Source organism: Lytechinus variegatus, chromosome 3 (genome assembly GCF_018143015.1).
Source record: "Lytechinus variegatus isolate NC3 chromosome 3, Lvar_3.0, whole genome shotgun sequence".
NCBI classification, from domain to species: domain Eukaryota; kingdom Metazoa; phylum Echinodermata; class Echinoidea; order Temnopleuroida; family Toxopneustidae; genus Lytechinus; species Lytechinus variegatus.
In genome coordinates, this window is record NC_054742.1 from 62,208,925 (window position 1) to 62,225,800 (window position 16,876).

Here is a 16,876-nt window from a genome sequence, read left to right on the forward strand (position 1 = left end):
AACGGAGTGTTTCATAACACATGTGCCTTTCAAGTTGCATCCTCACAGTGATGTCCTGAGAGAATGGTTGTTCACACAACACCATACATGAAGTTTACAGCAAAAGATACAAATGAAACAAAGTGACATATGCTGACATTGACGATCACCTATAGCTCAGGTGACGAGATTACATCATGTAAGAATTCATGTATACTGACAATGATGATATTATCAATCGTTTAATTTGTATAAATAGCATGCCAGGCAACTTTCATTACTAAAATAAGGAATCTGTCCTGAAAAAAATAAGAACTAGATCTGAATTTTTAGACATAAAATATCTATAAAAAGATGAGAGTTTGGTTTATTGTTTTTAAAAAATGCCTTGATGTTCAATGGACTTGTTGAATTAGGCATTTTGAAATTAATCTCTACAGCAACTTTTCGCAATGACATGTACCTTTTTCAGTTGGATAGGTACTCAATTAATTGGGTTTTTTTTATCCATAGAAGATGATATGTATGCTTGTCTAGTATACCAATCTTTGATATTCAACTCTAATAAAGAAACCACTGTGAAAACCAGGTGATGCGACTTTTAGGTAACTTTAATTTACAAATGGGAATGGTTCGATTACACTGTCCATTCAAATATAATTTTCTATCATATATGACCCATTGCCAAATAGCCAAACCTGACTAAACACTTTGTTGCAATTCTTTAATGTGATAACAAGCATATTTCAATATAAATATGAATATTTATGCTCATATTGGTGATTTAAACTTTTTCAAACACTGACCTTAAATCCTTTTCTGCGCATATTGTACTTCATACAAAATGTCTTATAATCTTACCTTGTTCTACAGGTGTATAAGAACATGTCAATGTCTGGTCTTGGTTGTCCTTGATAGTTGGTTTGAGCTTCTTTCCTGATGGAGTGGTGACCTCTGTCTTCAAGAGATCCTTGTTGATTGGTTTATCAAGGGCCTTGGCATCCACCTTGAAGTCAGTTGGACACTCCAGGAATACAGCTGTCAGAATGATAAATATACATTGTATGATAGGTGTAGCTGATGACAAAAAAAATCATTGGAAGGCATCTGACTTATTTGATTCTTATTCAATGGAAATGCTGAACCTACATGTACATGTAGTACATTAATGAAAATCTAAAGTAAAACACTTGCATGTAATGAAAATCATTCTCTATCCCAGGCCTGCCAACATTTGAAAATGAAAAATGCCGCGGAAAAATGATTTTTCTGCTTGATATCAGGTGTGCCTCCATCACTTGTTTTTTTAATTAAAACATGTTAAGCATTCTTAAATTAACCATTGAGAAATTTCAAGTGTTGAAAAACTACATTACTCTTCCACCCATTCCCCTAAACACAAGTAAATATACGGGCTGATTTTTTTTTTTTAAATAAATGGCAAAACGGAATGTTCCTCTTTCTGGTTGATTAAAAAATCTCATAACGGGGTAACTCCTGGAAAAAAAATGGAGTAGTTGGCAGGCCTGCTATCCTCACATTGATGGTTGATACCACAAGATATTGAAAATATTTATAAACAGGTGGGTGTTTCATAAAACTGTTCGTAAGTTAAGAGCGACTTAAAGAATGACCGGTGAACCTTTCTGTAATACACGCTAAATAATCACCAATGAACATTAAATAATGAACATCATTTACCTCAAGAAAGGATCACCAGTCATTCTTAAAGTCACTCTTAACTTACAAACAGCTTTATGGAACAGCCCCAGCCATGTAAATTGAATTCTCATATTACTGAGAAGCAGGATTCAATATGGGAACACATCTTTCATTATAATTCATTTCTCCATTTCTCTACAAAAAAAATCTTTTGATAATGGGAATCATATGACTTTACTCAGTATATTTGGCAAGAATGTTTCATATCTATATAAACAACATTTAAGTATTATGTCTGATTAGATATTTGATTATTATTATACTATGTACAGCTCTGTAATATTCCCGTTCCACTAAGTAAATTTTGGAATTGAAAATAAAATTCCATGATGCAATTACAAACATCAATCTAGAACAAGTTAAACAGAAATATACACAAGATAATGAATGGAAAATTAGAAAGAATTGTTAGGAAGAATTATTGAAATAAACAAATACAAATACAACTATATATATTTTTTATTATACCAAGCAATATAACAAGGAAGCTCACAAATTTTCATGCAAACACCGGTTATTTTATCCCACAAAACCGTTAAGATGAATGACGATGACAACTACGTGGGACTAATAGTGAATTCAGGCAGGTACATAAACAGACATAAAATGGATACAAAGATACATGTCAGACACTTGAATTACCCAGTGAGTTAGTACATGTAGTTATGTAAATAGGAAATAGGAATGACAAAAACAGATATGGATGGTTAACGTAACATTTGACACAGTTTTCTGCAACAGTAATCAATCATACAGAATTATTCCAAATTAACAAATTAAAAAAAAATCATAACCCACCGAGGTTAATATATTTATGGATAATTAGTCCTTCGTAATGCTTTTTCTGCTAAAATAGGAAGAAATATGTTCTTCTTTCTAAGCCAAATAGGACTTTCTTGATTAAAATTCTATTTGCAATATATGTTAATTATTATTTTATTTAAACAATTAATATATATTTGTCACACATTGATGTGACCCAGAATTGCTATTTCAACAACATTTTCATTGTAAGTTTGATCATGCACATACACACAAAATTTTATTAATTTATGTTTATGTGTTGTGCATTTTTTTAAGGTGCCCATACAGATAAACTATAATGGTGAAACCAAGACTTCACTGAGCTCAATATTTAAGTTATAAAGAATTTTATCATTTTGCCAAACCCCATCCACAGAGATAAGAATTCCCCAGTAAAAATTCATCTTCATAGCTAGGTGGAAAACAATTTTATATTTGTTTCGGAAGTGATTTACAAAGATGAAAATTTATGAAAATTCTGCAGTGTTAATTTTAAGGAGTGGGGAAGAATAATAAACACATGTTCTTCAAACATTCTGACATGGAAGGCGATGAATGAAGGAGAGGATGTTTCAAGAAAAGACTTTGAAAACGAAAGAAAGCAATGACTGGACTGGAAGATCTCATCCTCCATTGGTATGATTTATTACAATGTCATCCAAAGAGTGTGTTGAAAAAGTAAATCACAAGAAGAAAATCATCAGTTAAGTCTTGAAATATTTAGAAAATAAGCTGAAGACAGAAGAAACATCGAAGAATCTGCAGAAAAAAAAGTAGTCATGATCACCTTAATATGAGTGATGATCAAGAAAAGTAATAAGAAGATTGGTGAATATATGATGAGTATATGAATGCAATGAAGAGCATTAAGTGAGCATAGCTTGATAAATAGCTGGAGTTACCAGATTTACCGTTTTCCAATCCGGCTCCATCAAGAAGAATCTTGTCAAAATCAATAGGTTCCTGAACCTCTACTTTCTTGGGGAAATCAGGGATTTGTTGATCACAGTAGATAGTATCAACAGTGACTGGTCCTTCCTCCTCAGGGAAGTATGTAACCTGGTAAACATCTTCTTCCAGCGGTTTGACGTCCACTTTTAGGATATCTCCATCCGGCCCAACTACCATACTGTTGACTGGGAGGGCATACTCATCATCGTATTCATCATCAAAGTACGGGCCAGCCTCGCTGCAATCCACCTGAAAGGTGCAGGGGAAATCCATGAATGCTCCATTGGTAAGACCGGGTCCGCTTGTCTTCACACGTGATGGATCAACAACCTTGGCAGAGAATGGAGAATCTTTGATGTGATTTCCATCAAAGAGGATATTGATGGTGTAGATTCCTGGAGAGTCTGGTGTGTAGTTGACAGAGCATGTTCCGTCTCGGTTGTCTTCGCAGTTGATTTCAGCCTCACTTGGTCCTTCGATGGTAACACCCAATCCTCCGCGTCCTGCGTTGCGGATGTCTATCATGAAGTCCGCAGGTTTGCCAACAAAGCCTTTCTTGAGACCATCGCCGTCTGCCAAGACCCTCTGGGCATCGGGTTTAGGAACGGCTTCTAAGGAAATCGGTTTATCTAGCATGGGGACTCCGCCGTACTTCATATCCAGCTTGTGTGGACCTTCTTCCGTGGGTGTGAACATGACGTCAAAACCTGACTCAACTGGGACGACCTTAACAGGGACGATTTGCTCATCGGGTCCCGTGAGGAAAGCCTCCAGCTCTCCATCACCAGCATTGCCAGTATCGACATGAAAGGAGTTTTCTTTGCCTACATCTAGGCCTGAAATGGAGTCATGCAATAAGGGTTTAAGGAAACAAACATGCATGGTCAGAGCTACATTCATGTATTGCCACACATCATGCCGTGTTACACCAAGGGGGGAGGGGACTTCAATGAAATTCACTCTGGAATATAATGATGTATGGTTCTGACAAAAATTTCAATGTATTTCTATCATGAGGATCACACTGGTTGGGATAGGGGGGTTCCATTACAATAGGTATGTCATCAAACAACCATTGTATGGTATGGATGAAAATGGAAATAGTATGGCAATGATTATATTCGTCTCAACTTCATATGACGGACAGTCAAATGTTCTGATTTGTATTTGATCAAATTCATTTCTAAAGATCCTGAGTGGGATGATCATATTGTAAGATCACACACATAAATGCAGTGGCATGATGTCTTCTGAAATGTATTGAGAACATACATGTGTACATCTGTGTAAACATGAAAAATAAGAATAACTGCTAAATTTTTCCTAAATTTTAAGGAAAGATAGCATATGACTACCCTGCCGAAAACCCAAAATAGGTCAATTATTTTGAAGTGTTTGTTCAGTTTGAAAAATCCGGCATGCTTTTAAAATGATTAATCAAAACCCATCTAACTACTTGATTCATTGTAGGAGAATTCATGAAGATTTTCACAGAAGAAAGAGTTTGAAGTTTACAATTCAAAACTATCAGCAGTACAAAAATAATCCTAGCTCATTTTGAGATTTTGACAGAAGACAGAAAAAGAATTACTATTTCAGATAAGGTTTTTCAATGTTATAAACTTTGATTTTGAACGCCCAAGTGACCATTCGGGTCTGAATAAGAAGTACAATATTTCTGAGAAACCTTTCCTATGCATGATCCATGCAAGAGATCCACGGCAAAACTAACTGATGTCCATAAAGCTTACTTTCTTGAAGATCAGTGATCTGGATCTTTCCGACATCAACATCAGGAACGACACCGACAGTGATGGGACTCTGAGGGATCTCAGTGCCTCCGTACTTGACTCCAACAGCATATTCTCCAGGAGCCTCTGGGGTGTAGTTTGCTGCATAGGTTCCATCATTGTTGTCTTTGACCTGGACAGGAATCTCCTTCTCTTTAGGACCGTTGACTCCAGCCTTGGACTTGATGCCCACCGTGATGGGAGCTGGAAGATTTAGATATGAAAAGATCAAGATAATCATTTTAAAATATCCCAATCATCATAGCAATAGCAACATAGGATAATAAATTGTATATGTAGGCTAGGAATGCTGTCACCTGATTAACAGATGAATGTTGAAAATGTTTGCTGAACTGTCTCTGCATTGTCGTATCATATATTGCAACATCTAAACATCTAATGCTTATCTAAAAGAGAGTACAGAATGGTAAAAAAAACATTCTTTCCTCTCAATTCACAAAGGTTAAGAGGTGTTCATATGGGTGATAAGGAACATCGTACAACGTGAGCAAATGGAAGACTGAATGTCAAACATTTTTACTGTTGCACACACGACGTGCCATCCAAAATGTACCGTTGCATGGCTTTAGGAGGTGACGTCACAATACGATTCAATTCATTGCGCTCAGTAAAAAATGAAGGTGAAATATGCGTATAGCTTGCTGGCTACATGCACAATGCTGCCCGAGGTCAATACTTTTGCTTCCTTTTCATACATTACTGCAGGGAAAAACTCTTCTTTTTTCATATTTGCGCTAAACTCCAAAGCGTTGTACATCACAAATAGCAAATATTCTTATTCGTGCAATGGTGTGAGATTTCGCATTCGGCGAAAGAAAGAATCACTCTATTCAACTCGGCTAATGCCTTGTTGAATAGAGCATCTTTCTTTCACCTCATGCAAAATCTTGCACCATCGGCACTCAAGCCTATTTGCTATTTGTATACCGTTTGCATTTTCAAAGTACACATACAAATAACAAGGAGAATTCTTTTATTTTGTATGGATGTCCAAAAGAATATTACCTTTTCCAGCCTCCTTACAGTCAACAGTGAAGTGAGTTGGTGTCTTTGCCTTCACCATACCTTGCTCTACACCAGGTCCAAATACCTTGACCTTGCTCGGACCACCACCAACAGATACCTGACAATACAAGGATAAGTATCATTAAATAAAGAACTGTTGATCATCAAGAAAAATTGAATCATTACTTAATTCAATACTTATTTCATGCCTATAATAAAACACCTTGATATTGAATAAAAAAATTCATGATCAACTAAAATCTATGAACTATTTTCCCTATCCATTTACACACAGTATTGCAAATTTCAAATTACACAGAAGAAAGAAGAGAAAATAATAGAAGAAATCACTGTATCGTAGAAATGTATGATCAGATCTAACATGATGCATATCCTGGGGGTACCAAACAAAAATCTGCTATTTCACTTAATCATTTTATGGCTTAACAAAATGTGGAATTATTTTATATGTATTTTATTAATGTTAAAGAATGCTAATACCAGTGTTTGGGCAGGTGGGTTTCTAGGGGATTCTATTTGGTAAAGTGGTTACCTTGAAGGGACTCTCAGGTATACTAACACCTCCCCATGTGATAGCCACAGTGTGTTTCAGAGGATGTTCTGGAGTGTAGTAGACAGTGAAGGTTCCATTCTTGTTGTCCTTGACCTCAGCTTCAACCTTGTTGCCCCATTGGTCCTTGATATCGATGACAAGTTCAGCCTTGCCAGCGTTCTTGGCATCCACAGTGAATTCAGTCCTCTTCTTGATCTCGATACCGTCTGGTTTCAGGCCTGGGCCAAATGCCTTCACCTAGAAACAGTTGAACACAGAAAATGATTGAGAAAATAATTTTGTTAAGTAAAGGATCACAGCCATGTCTTACAGTTTTTGGTACCATCCACTCTTCCCATTCTTTGGGGCTGGATATTTCACTTGCTTGACAGAATTTCTTAAGTATTCTAGTATAATTAATTGGATTGGCAGCGAGGCTGCTTACATATGACATCACAAATAAAAAATTTAAAAGTCATAACTCTTATTCTTTTCATCAGAGTTTAACTAATATATTTCTCTAACTGTTCTGCTTATATACAAACTAACTATCGTCAGGGTGAACTTCCGCTTTTAACAGCGGAAAATGTTAACTTTTAACTGAAAATAGGTTGCACTGCATACCTTCGATGCATCAAATCCACCAGGATTGGGTGTAACCTTGGCAATGAAAGGACTGTTAGGGATATCTTCTTCCTCATAGGTAACATGGATAGCGTACTCTCCTTCAACAGTTGGGAAGTAGGTGACTTCACATGATCCATCTCCATTGTCCTTGCACTTGATCTCAGCTTGCGAAGGTCCCTCAATAGCAAATCCTGTAGAAAGACAACAAAATCAAATGACAGGTGAACAATATTCTTCTCATGACTTCATAAGTGGTGCCTTAAGTTTATCCTGGTGCTTCAGTCATACATTATGGTGGCAGCGGTGGGATATAAACCTCTTTTTACCAAGATTGTAAGTTGAAGTGAAACCTGAATCTCCATAAAATACTGATACGAAAAGTTCTTAATTCACACTTTTAAAATGTTTATGAACAGTGTGTAAATTATGATTTGAATGAGGTACACAAAGTGACATTACATTCTTTTCAGATCGAAAACATCCTTTACTCAATAGAATTACAAAACATCTTGATAATAGATACAATTTCTGAAAAACATAGTCCATAGCCCAATGATGCTTGACAGGATAAGCAGACTTACCAAGAGCTCCAACAGCACCATTGGTTTCAACAGTGAAGTCACAAGGTTTGCCGACTACACCCTTCTCAAGGCCAGGTCCAAAGGCACGTACAAAGGTAATAGGTCCAGTAGGCTCAGCCCCAATGTTGACAGTGAACGGAGCCTTGGGGATAGGCTGCCCTCCGTACTTGATGTTTACAATGTAGCGACCAGGTTTGTAAGGAGAATACTTGCAGGTGTAGAGACCGTCGTTGTTGTAGGTGACCTTGACAGGTTCATCGATGCCACCTAGATAGCAAGTGATTTCAGCATGAGGACAAAGGCATGGTATACATACAAGTACCATACCATTTAAATCGGATAGATGATCAGGAAGATAGATATAAGGGTGATGTTAGAGATACAAAAAGACAGCAAGATATGGGTTAGTACTACACATTCAGATACATGTCAATCTGTTAATGATAAATTATCATATGAATGCCATATCTTAAACAAGAAAGAGTTTATCCATTATTAAAATTTGAAGAGCTTATAATTTTTCATTTCTCATCTGTATATGTTCTAGGTTATATCATAATAAATAGGAAATTAGCTTTCCAGGGGGGGGGGGACAGGCAGCCAGGCAAAGGTAGTTTTATCAACAAGATACTTATTAGCAACAGATAAAGCAGAGCAAAATTCCACTTACTTGATGAATTGATATACATGTCTTTAGAGATTCGTACTAAAATTTAAGATGAACCCTGGTTATAGTTCTAGAAAGTCTTACATCAATCTGATAGACTCAATATCACTTTGAAATGGTACCTACTATTTATGGACTTGTTTTCAATGTTAATATTTCCTTTTCACCTGCATGCAACATCAAGCGTGTAACATGGAGAGTGACAAAGAATATCAAACACCGAAAGCAAGTCATTGATACACGTTATCGGCATTGCCTTCCAACAAAAATTCATCACTTTCTGAGTATTATTTTGTGGCCGAATATTATTTTACTGAAAAAATTCTTAAGAATCACTACAAGTATAAGAGAGATTCTACAAGATCTTAATGATTGTAGCATCTCATTTGTACGAGTGGGAATTTTTTTTATTAGACAACCAAAAGTGTCAAAGTTTGATGCGAACAGTTAACAGAGTCATCAACTAAACCTAGACATATCTACATGTACATACACATTCATTTTGTGCCGAAAGAGAGACATTGCTAGAAATTGAAACCAACTTCTGATAAAAAAATATGATTAATCTAGATGAGTTTATCGAGTAGAAAGCAATGCCATGTTGTTAGTATCATGTTATACATTACATAGTGTGGGAGAGAGGTGTTAGTGGGGGGTTCTCTCTCCCAGTAATTACACAGAAGCAAGACGGAGAGAGCGGATCATCAGATGCTGGTCTCAGGGGCATTCAGGATCAACACAACAAAATGGACGTCAGTCGGAACAGGATGGCTTAGTTAGACTGGAATGAAGACTACATGCAGTCAACAACTAGAAACCCTACTATCCCTTGGTTACAATGTATTTACATGGACCCTCGAACATGAACACATACAACTAAGGCCTGATTCGTGAAGAACTTGCAATTATGGTAACTTTGTTGTTATGGTAAACAATGAAATATCCATGGTAACGGGGCTTAATAGCCAATTCTAATAATGGTTCCTGTGCTAGTTACCATTTAAAGTCAACATAATTGGAGCTTATTATGAAACAGACCAGTGCTAAACTAAAGTATCCTTATTACAGTATCTGATAAAATATGAACACTAATTTCAATATACAATTAATGTGTACATGTACATGGCAACAAAAATGGTAAACTAAGACACATTGGAAATATAAACATGATCAAAATTGTTGTATGGTGTGGTGATACGAAGAATATGAATCTGAACTAATTTGGCATGTTTGTTCAAGGAAAAGTTTCAAAATTTTGATGATTCGAAAACGAGAATGGATGCCAATAACCTATAAAGTACTGAGAGGGATAAGTCCTTTGTAACCTAAAATGAATAAATGAGTTTAATATTCCTAATGGATACAGTGATTTGAAGAAACTCTTTGGTGGTAACATTATCATAATCCCCGTTGATGTCATAGTTGCTTCAATTCAATTAAATTGTTATCAATGATATCATTACTTCTAATAAGAATCCTTGCCTTTGATTCCTCCAATACATAACTGATAAAATGATATTGCATTGGGGAAAGACCTGTTATCTCATATAAACTGATTATAACAACAGAAAGCACACCCTGCTTTTACATAGACAATATGACACTATCTTTTCTAATCTATTAAATTTTGATGTATAAATAGGCGAAGTCTTCAAAAATTAGAGAATATTTAATATTCAATTCTTATTCCCTGTAAAAAAAATGAGTTGGTCAACTACCTATACACAATAAACGTTGAGTTTGAATTCAAAATCCATTTTCAATGAACATTACAACTCTTCCTTAAGAGATATAGACAGAATGTATGTGAGAGATGATATATTTGAATTAATGATCATTAGGTGTAAGTGAAACAAGCACCATTAATTAAAAAAGATTTCTTTATAGCACCTAAACAGATAGGACCCTCTTTTTAACAATAATAGTATACTTATAAAATGTAGAATACAAGCAAGTATAACAAGCACCTAATAAATCTAATAAATCTTCAGTGTCAAATAAACAAACATACTGAAATGAAATCAATATATTGTATTAGTTTCACTTCAATCCATGCTCAATCTCATATACACACTCCATTCATAGAAGGGGAAAGATGATGCCACTATAAATGTATGGGGTAAAATATCCACACATGCACATGTATGTAGTATGTGTATCTTGCATGGACCTTTATGATACATGATATTTTGTATCATACTTGCTGTGTCTATTCTAAATTCCAAACCACTTGCATTCATGTTTGTGCTCCAGATAACAATTGGCAGTTACATCTTAATAAAATTCACTAATGACCCAGAGGAGGGGGAACATTGGTGGGACAAGAACGTACCGCTTTGATGACCCCTTTCTTCAGGCAAGTCCAGTTCTCTATACGATTTATACGCATGACAAAGTTCTGTTCAGAAGCCACGCTGCCCCGCTCAAGACCCGTTATGAAATACTTGCGTTCCCCAGGCCCGCCAAAATTGTCCAGCGCGAGCCAACCAAGTAGCATGCGTGGCTTCACAAATATCAAATCCCTTCACTCCATCTCACCCGCTAGCTCACAGTGCACCGTACCTATACAGAGTCGGCGATTGCAAGACTTCAGTATATCCTGTTCCACGGACTGTTTTTCACACTGCTTGGTATATTCCTAGTTCCCAAAACCCCTTATTTTAGTCTTGTAGTCGATTCTCGTCTCCATTTATGGATTTCATGAGGCACACCCCCAAACTATAATTCGAGTGTAAATCTTTAAAATACTGATTTCAATGAAATTTTCAGTGCTTTGTTTGATTTTTCTTTACCTGCTCAAACCATATTATTTCTAGCCTGTAGTAATACCCCTCTGCATCATGTGAAATGCCTCACGATACACAATGCCCCGGGATGCACAATGCCCCATGATGTATAAAGCACTATTATTTGCATTGTGATGTACATTTTTGTAATGTCATCACTGAAAAACATGCGTTGACTAGGTCCAAAGGTCAAAGCAGACATTTAATTTGCAAAGTTACAGAATAGGGGAGAACAGCAAATATGATACAAAAATCAGATTCTGTAATATCAAATGAATTATGACTGCCATCTTATCAAAATTGCACATTAGCAGCGTCATATCATCATCCTCATCACCATTATAATATTCATTGTCATATCACAATCACCATCAGTATTATCAATATAATTATTAGCATCAATATCATCATCACCATCAAAATTCATTCCCAATTCTTTATTATCTTTGTCTTATCAAATATCCATCTCTACTGGTAAAGATTCCATTATAATGCTACATGAAAGTAAAATCTTCTCTCTTGTTTAGTCTCAGGATGAGTAGACCTACAAGGGGAAATATTAGGACAGGGTGTGGCTTTTTGTTCCTTTTTTTCATCTCGTACGATACAGAGCCAAACAGCAATAAAGTCTCTTGAGCAATTGCAAGGGCCGGTGATGGGAATTTTACCATTGCCAGGCCCACTTTTGTTTCCCCCTGTTGTCTACATCCCTCTGAAAATAATTGACAATATAGGAGATTAGTTGGGGGCTTTGTATATGGTATTGCTACTCAACAGGACTCTACATTAACAGGAAAATGCTTAGATTTGCCAACATATTGGCTGTATATTCATATTTTTACTGCTATCGATTTGAATCTATACGAAACACTCTCCCCTTTCTTTCTCCATTGTTTTGTACAGGTATTACCCGGACTAATCATTAAGTAATCTGACTGCAATGCAGGTATTCATATCACACCCATCACAAAGCCACCCTGACTGGCGGCCATTTTGGTATCCCAGAATGCCTAGCTCACCAGGGCCAATGATCTGCACTTTCAGTTCAGCCTCTCCCGCCTCTTTGGTGTCGACAAAAAAGATGCATTCCTCCTTGACCCTCTGTCCTTTGGGTTGGAGACCACGTCCATATGCAAAGGCTTTACTTGAATTCAGGGCTGCAAAGAGCAATGTGAGAGTAGAAAATGAAAAACCAATATTCACTATGAATAGAAAATCAATTATTGTTGCCAATTTGAAGAGCAGTGGCAGAGTAGCGTGGACATTATGAAAACTCTGTACCACTATGGGTTTAATAAAACTATTTTCCGTCATCATTACATCAATACAAGAATGATTAAACTGAAGTTGTGGGATGGAATTATACCGATTCCAAGAGGCTTTATATGAATTAGTTCATTACAGTCTTATTGCATGTATTTAACAACATAAATGTAATACTGTCTCTATTTTATTTATAAATTTACACAATTTTATAGGTAGTCATACGGGTATGCTATCTTCATATTTGATTACATTATTCTAGGTCCATAATTTATATTCTATGTAACTAGCATATGTGATTATATAGTATTATCATTATCATTCAAATATTACTGTAGGCATTGGAACACACATATGTAAGATACATAGTATTTTTGGCTTAAAGAATCAAATTTCACTAGACTTCATTTTTCACGAATTCATCATAAAATATGAGCCCTGTTTCTAATTGAAAAATGTAACAATCTACAATACACAAGTCACTTTGTAAGAATAAAAATAAAACACAACATACAGTATGTTCATTACTTCAACTTGTTCTCTAATAATAAAATTATTTGATATGAATGAATACAAAATTAAAATTGATTTATTTCTATATTCCAATGAATCAAAACTAATAGAAACTATATCATCTAAACCAGGAAGGATAGATTGCAAACATCTAGGAGCAGTTTCATAATCAATCTTCTTGCACACCCTATTGAACCTTGATATACAGTGCGTCCAACAAAAAAACGAACCGAGATTTAGCGATAACTTTATCATAAATACAATAGACAAATGACCTATCAATGTAAAGCAAAACAATATGAAGAAATGATACCAAAAACTCATTTGGCGGGGGTATCTGAATTTCAAAAAGAAAATCACATCCCTAAAACGTTCAATATCTGCCCTTTTATTTGATACCCTAATCACAGAAAATGGTGAATAAGTAAAATGCTTGTATTTCCATAATTTTTTCACCGGTTTCCCACAGAAGCTATCACATGGTTAACAAGACTTAATGCATGGCTGATTGTCAACAAAACAGTGTCTCGAGTGAGTTTGAACGCTAGCCTGTGAAACCTCTTCATTTTATGAAATTATTAATATTCGAGCCTTATTTCAGATAACCAGAACTTTTTTTCTTGACCATTTTCTGTAATTGAGGTATCAAATTAAAGAGCAGATATTGAAATTTTCAAAAATGTGGTTTTCCTTTTGAAACCCATATACAGCCCACCAAGTGACTTTTTGGTATCCCCTCTTCAAATTGTTTTTGCTCACTCATGCGTGAACAAGAAATAATTTAAGTAATTTCAGATGAAAGAGGAGATTCTAAGCTTTAAAACGGTAGGTCATTTGTCTATTGTATTTGTGATCAAGTTATGATAAATCATCGATAAATCTCGGTTTCGTTTTTTTATGGGACGCACTGTATAAATAAACACCATTTTCATTGGTTATCTACAGACTGAATTTCAAGTGAAATGAATGACCTAACACTCACCATGAGCAATCTTAACATTGAAGACACTTCCGGGGATCTGAGCACCAGCAAACTTGACTTCTACCTTGTAGCTACCCACGGTAGCAGGTGTGTATTCAACGTAATACACACCCTTGCCTTTATCCGTCATTGTAGCTTTCACTTCCTTACCGTCCGGTCCCAGGATCATCACTGTTGGTGTTCCAGCTCCAGCACCTAGAAAAGTAACATCAGGAATCTTCTATTAAATACTGATCTGTAAAATAAAACTGACTTTGAATTTCATATGACACTCTCCTGATCTGTGTATTGCTAAGTACAGATGTCACATAACTCAAATGTAAAATTAACCATAATTTCTGAATTTAAATTATCTGAATTCCATAGTATTCCTCACAAAACAATAATTTTTTTGGGGGGGTCGGTTACTGGACCAGTGGAATTGGTTAATTTGACCCCTACATTTTCACAGATTATACCAATAGATAGATTCAAATCACTCATTTTTTAATTGAGCTGCCTGTCTTGTTTTAGAAGTCTGCCATGACACACCTCTTGAACCTGTTACATAATTTACACTGGCTCCCTATTACACATCTAATCATTTGCAAGCGACTTCTTTTGGTAAAAAAATCACTCATATGGACGAATAAATAAACAAATAAATAAATAAAAAAAGAATAAATAAATTTATAGTTCATTTATAAATATCAAAGTACAACAAGTGGAATGCCTCTGGCCGTCTCACCTGCATCACGCGGTTCAATATAGCAGCAGTGCTGACTTTGAAAACTACTCTAACTCGCACAAGATGTTCAGTGATACATGGTTACTCTTATGTCCACTTTTTATGAACTAGACCAATAAACTTACAGAGATATGATGGTTATTCAACAAAACCCCAACATGGCCAAAGTTCATTGACCTTACATGACCTTTGACCTTGATCATGTGACCTGAAACTCGCACAGGATGTTCAGTGATACTTGATTACTCTTATGTACAAGTTTCATGAATCAGATCCATAAACTTTCAAAGTTATGATGGTAATTCAACAGATACACCCAATTCGGCCAAAGTTCATTGACCTTGGTCATGTGACCTGAAATGCGCACAGGATGTTCAGTGATACTTGATTACTCTACTGTCCAAGTTTAACGAACTAGACCAATAAACTTTCAAAGTTATGATGGTAATTCAACAGATACCCCCAATTCGGCCAAAGTTCATTGACCCTAAATGACCTTTGACCGTAATCATGAGACCTGAAACTTGCACAAAATGTTCAGTGATGCTTGATTACTATTATGTCCAAGTTTCATGAATCAGATCCATAAACTTTCAAAGTTATGATGGGAATTCAACAGATACCCCCATTCGGCCAAAGTTCATTGACCCTAAATGACCTTTGACCTTGGTCATGTGACGTGAAACTCATGCAGGATATTTAGTGATACTTGATTAACCTTATGTCCAAGTTTCATGAACTAGGTCCATACATTTTCTAAGTTATGATGACATTTCAAAAACTTAACCTCAGGTTAAGATTTTGATGTTGATTCCCCCAACATGGTCTAAGGTAATTGACCCTAAATGACCTTTGACCTTGGTCATGTGACATGAAACTTTAATAGGATGTTCAGTAATACTTGATTAACCTCATGGCCAAGTTTCATGAACTAGGTCCATATACTTTCTAAGTTATGATGTCATTTCAAAAACTTAACCTCAGGTTAAGATTTGATGTTGACGCCGCCGCCGCCATCGGAAAAGCGGCGCCTATAGTCTCACTCTGCTATGCAGGTGAGACAAAAACCAATGGATAATAGATACATTGATAGTTAAAAGGGTAATATTTACCAGCAGTGAAGATCTCAAAATATGTCTTCTGGTTGAGGATGACACCTGTAGCTTCAAGACCAGGTCCTTTAGCAGAGCACTTACTGGCATCAGATGTGATATTACCAATGTTGACAGTGTAAGGACTCTTAGGTATATCAACTCCTTTGAAGGTGATTGTGATCTAACAAAGTAAATGAAATCAATGATCTTTAGACGCGATCCTCTGATTAAATGTTTGAACTTTGACAGACATTCATCTGATTATGAAAAAATTTAAGGAAAGTAAAACAAAAAATTAAAAGATGAAATATCTCAAGGTGTTTCTGTTTAATTGTAAAAGGAATCACTGGATGAGACATGCAATACAATTGGATTGCCACAGTGGTCTTCTCAACATGATGGACTTCAAGAAAGTGAAAAAAATACTAGTCTTAAGTGTTTATTTCTCTATTAAAATGAATAGAATTTTCTTTTCTAGTTCTATAATATGCCATCGTCAGTTTGACAATATATACTATGACTACTATGAATATGTGATCAGGGAACCAAGGTTGGCAATTACTGTCACATCATATGAGGAATACTTTATGAATTTCAAGAAGGATAAGCGCTGATTGTTACTTTAGTGGATAGAGTATTGGACTCGTGATCATGAGGTCGTGAGTTTGAATCCCCACTTGGCCATTTTCTCCACTTTAACCAAGAAAGACCCCAGAGTAATTTCTTTTGTCTGTAAGGTCAGACACTATGACTATTAACTTAGACTTAGTAAAAATTTTCCTACGTAATTGGTTATACTAGCTTGGTGTTA

The 16,876-nt window shown here is 35.8% G+C and overlaps 1 protein-coding gene across 6 annotated transcripts in view; it reads right to left on the reverse strand.

Moving 5' to 3' along the window:
- The window catches only part of LOC121411587 (filamin-A-like), a 98,995-nt gene that overhangs the window by 42,117 nt on the left and 40,002 nt on the right, over positions 1 to 16,876 (reverse strand). For 5 of the 6 annotated variants that reach the window (XM_041604378.1, XM_041604380.1, XM_041604384.1 and 2 more), the window contains exons 7-16: positions 16,084 to 16,246; positions 14,245 to 14,439; positions 12,506 to 12,643; positions 8,034 to 8,300; positions 7,450 to 7,643; positions 6,826 to 7,083; positions 6,273 to 6,390; positions 5,208 to 5,450; positions 3,417 to 4,292; positions 841 to 1,017 (exon numbers count right to left, since the gene is read on the reverse strand). In XM_041604378.1, the coding sequence (XP_041460312.1) occupies positions 841 to 1,017; positions 3,417 to 4,292; positions 5,208 to 5,450; positions 6,273 to 6,390; positions 6,826 to 7,083; positions 7,450 to 7,643; positions 8,034 to 8,300; positions 12,506 to 12,643; positions 14,245 to 14,439; positions 16,084 to 16,246 (2,629 nt within the window). The remainder of the gene's footprint in view (positions 1 to 840; positions 1,018 to 3,416; positions 4,293 to 5,207; positions 5,451 to 6,272; positions 6,391 to 6,825; positions 7,084 to 7,449; positions 7,644 to 8,033; positions 8,301 to 12,505; positions 12,644 to 14,244; positions 14,440 to 16,083; positions 16,247 to 16,876) is intronic. The other variant, XM_041604383.1, reaches the window with a different exon arrangement.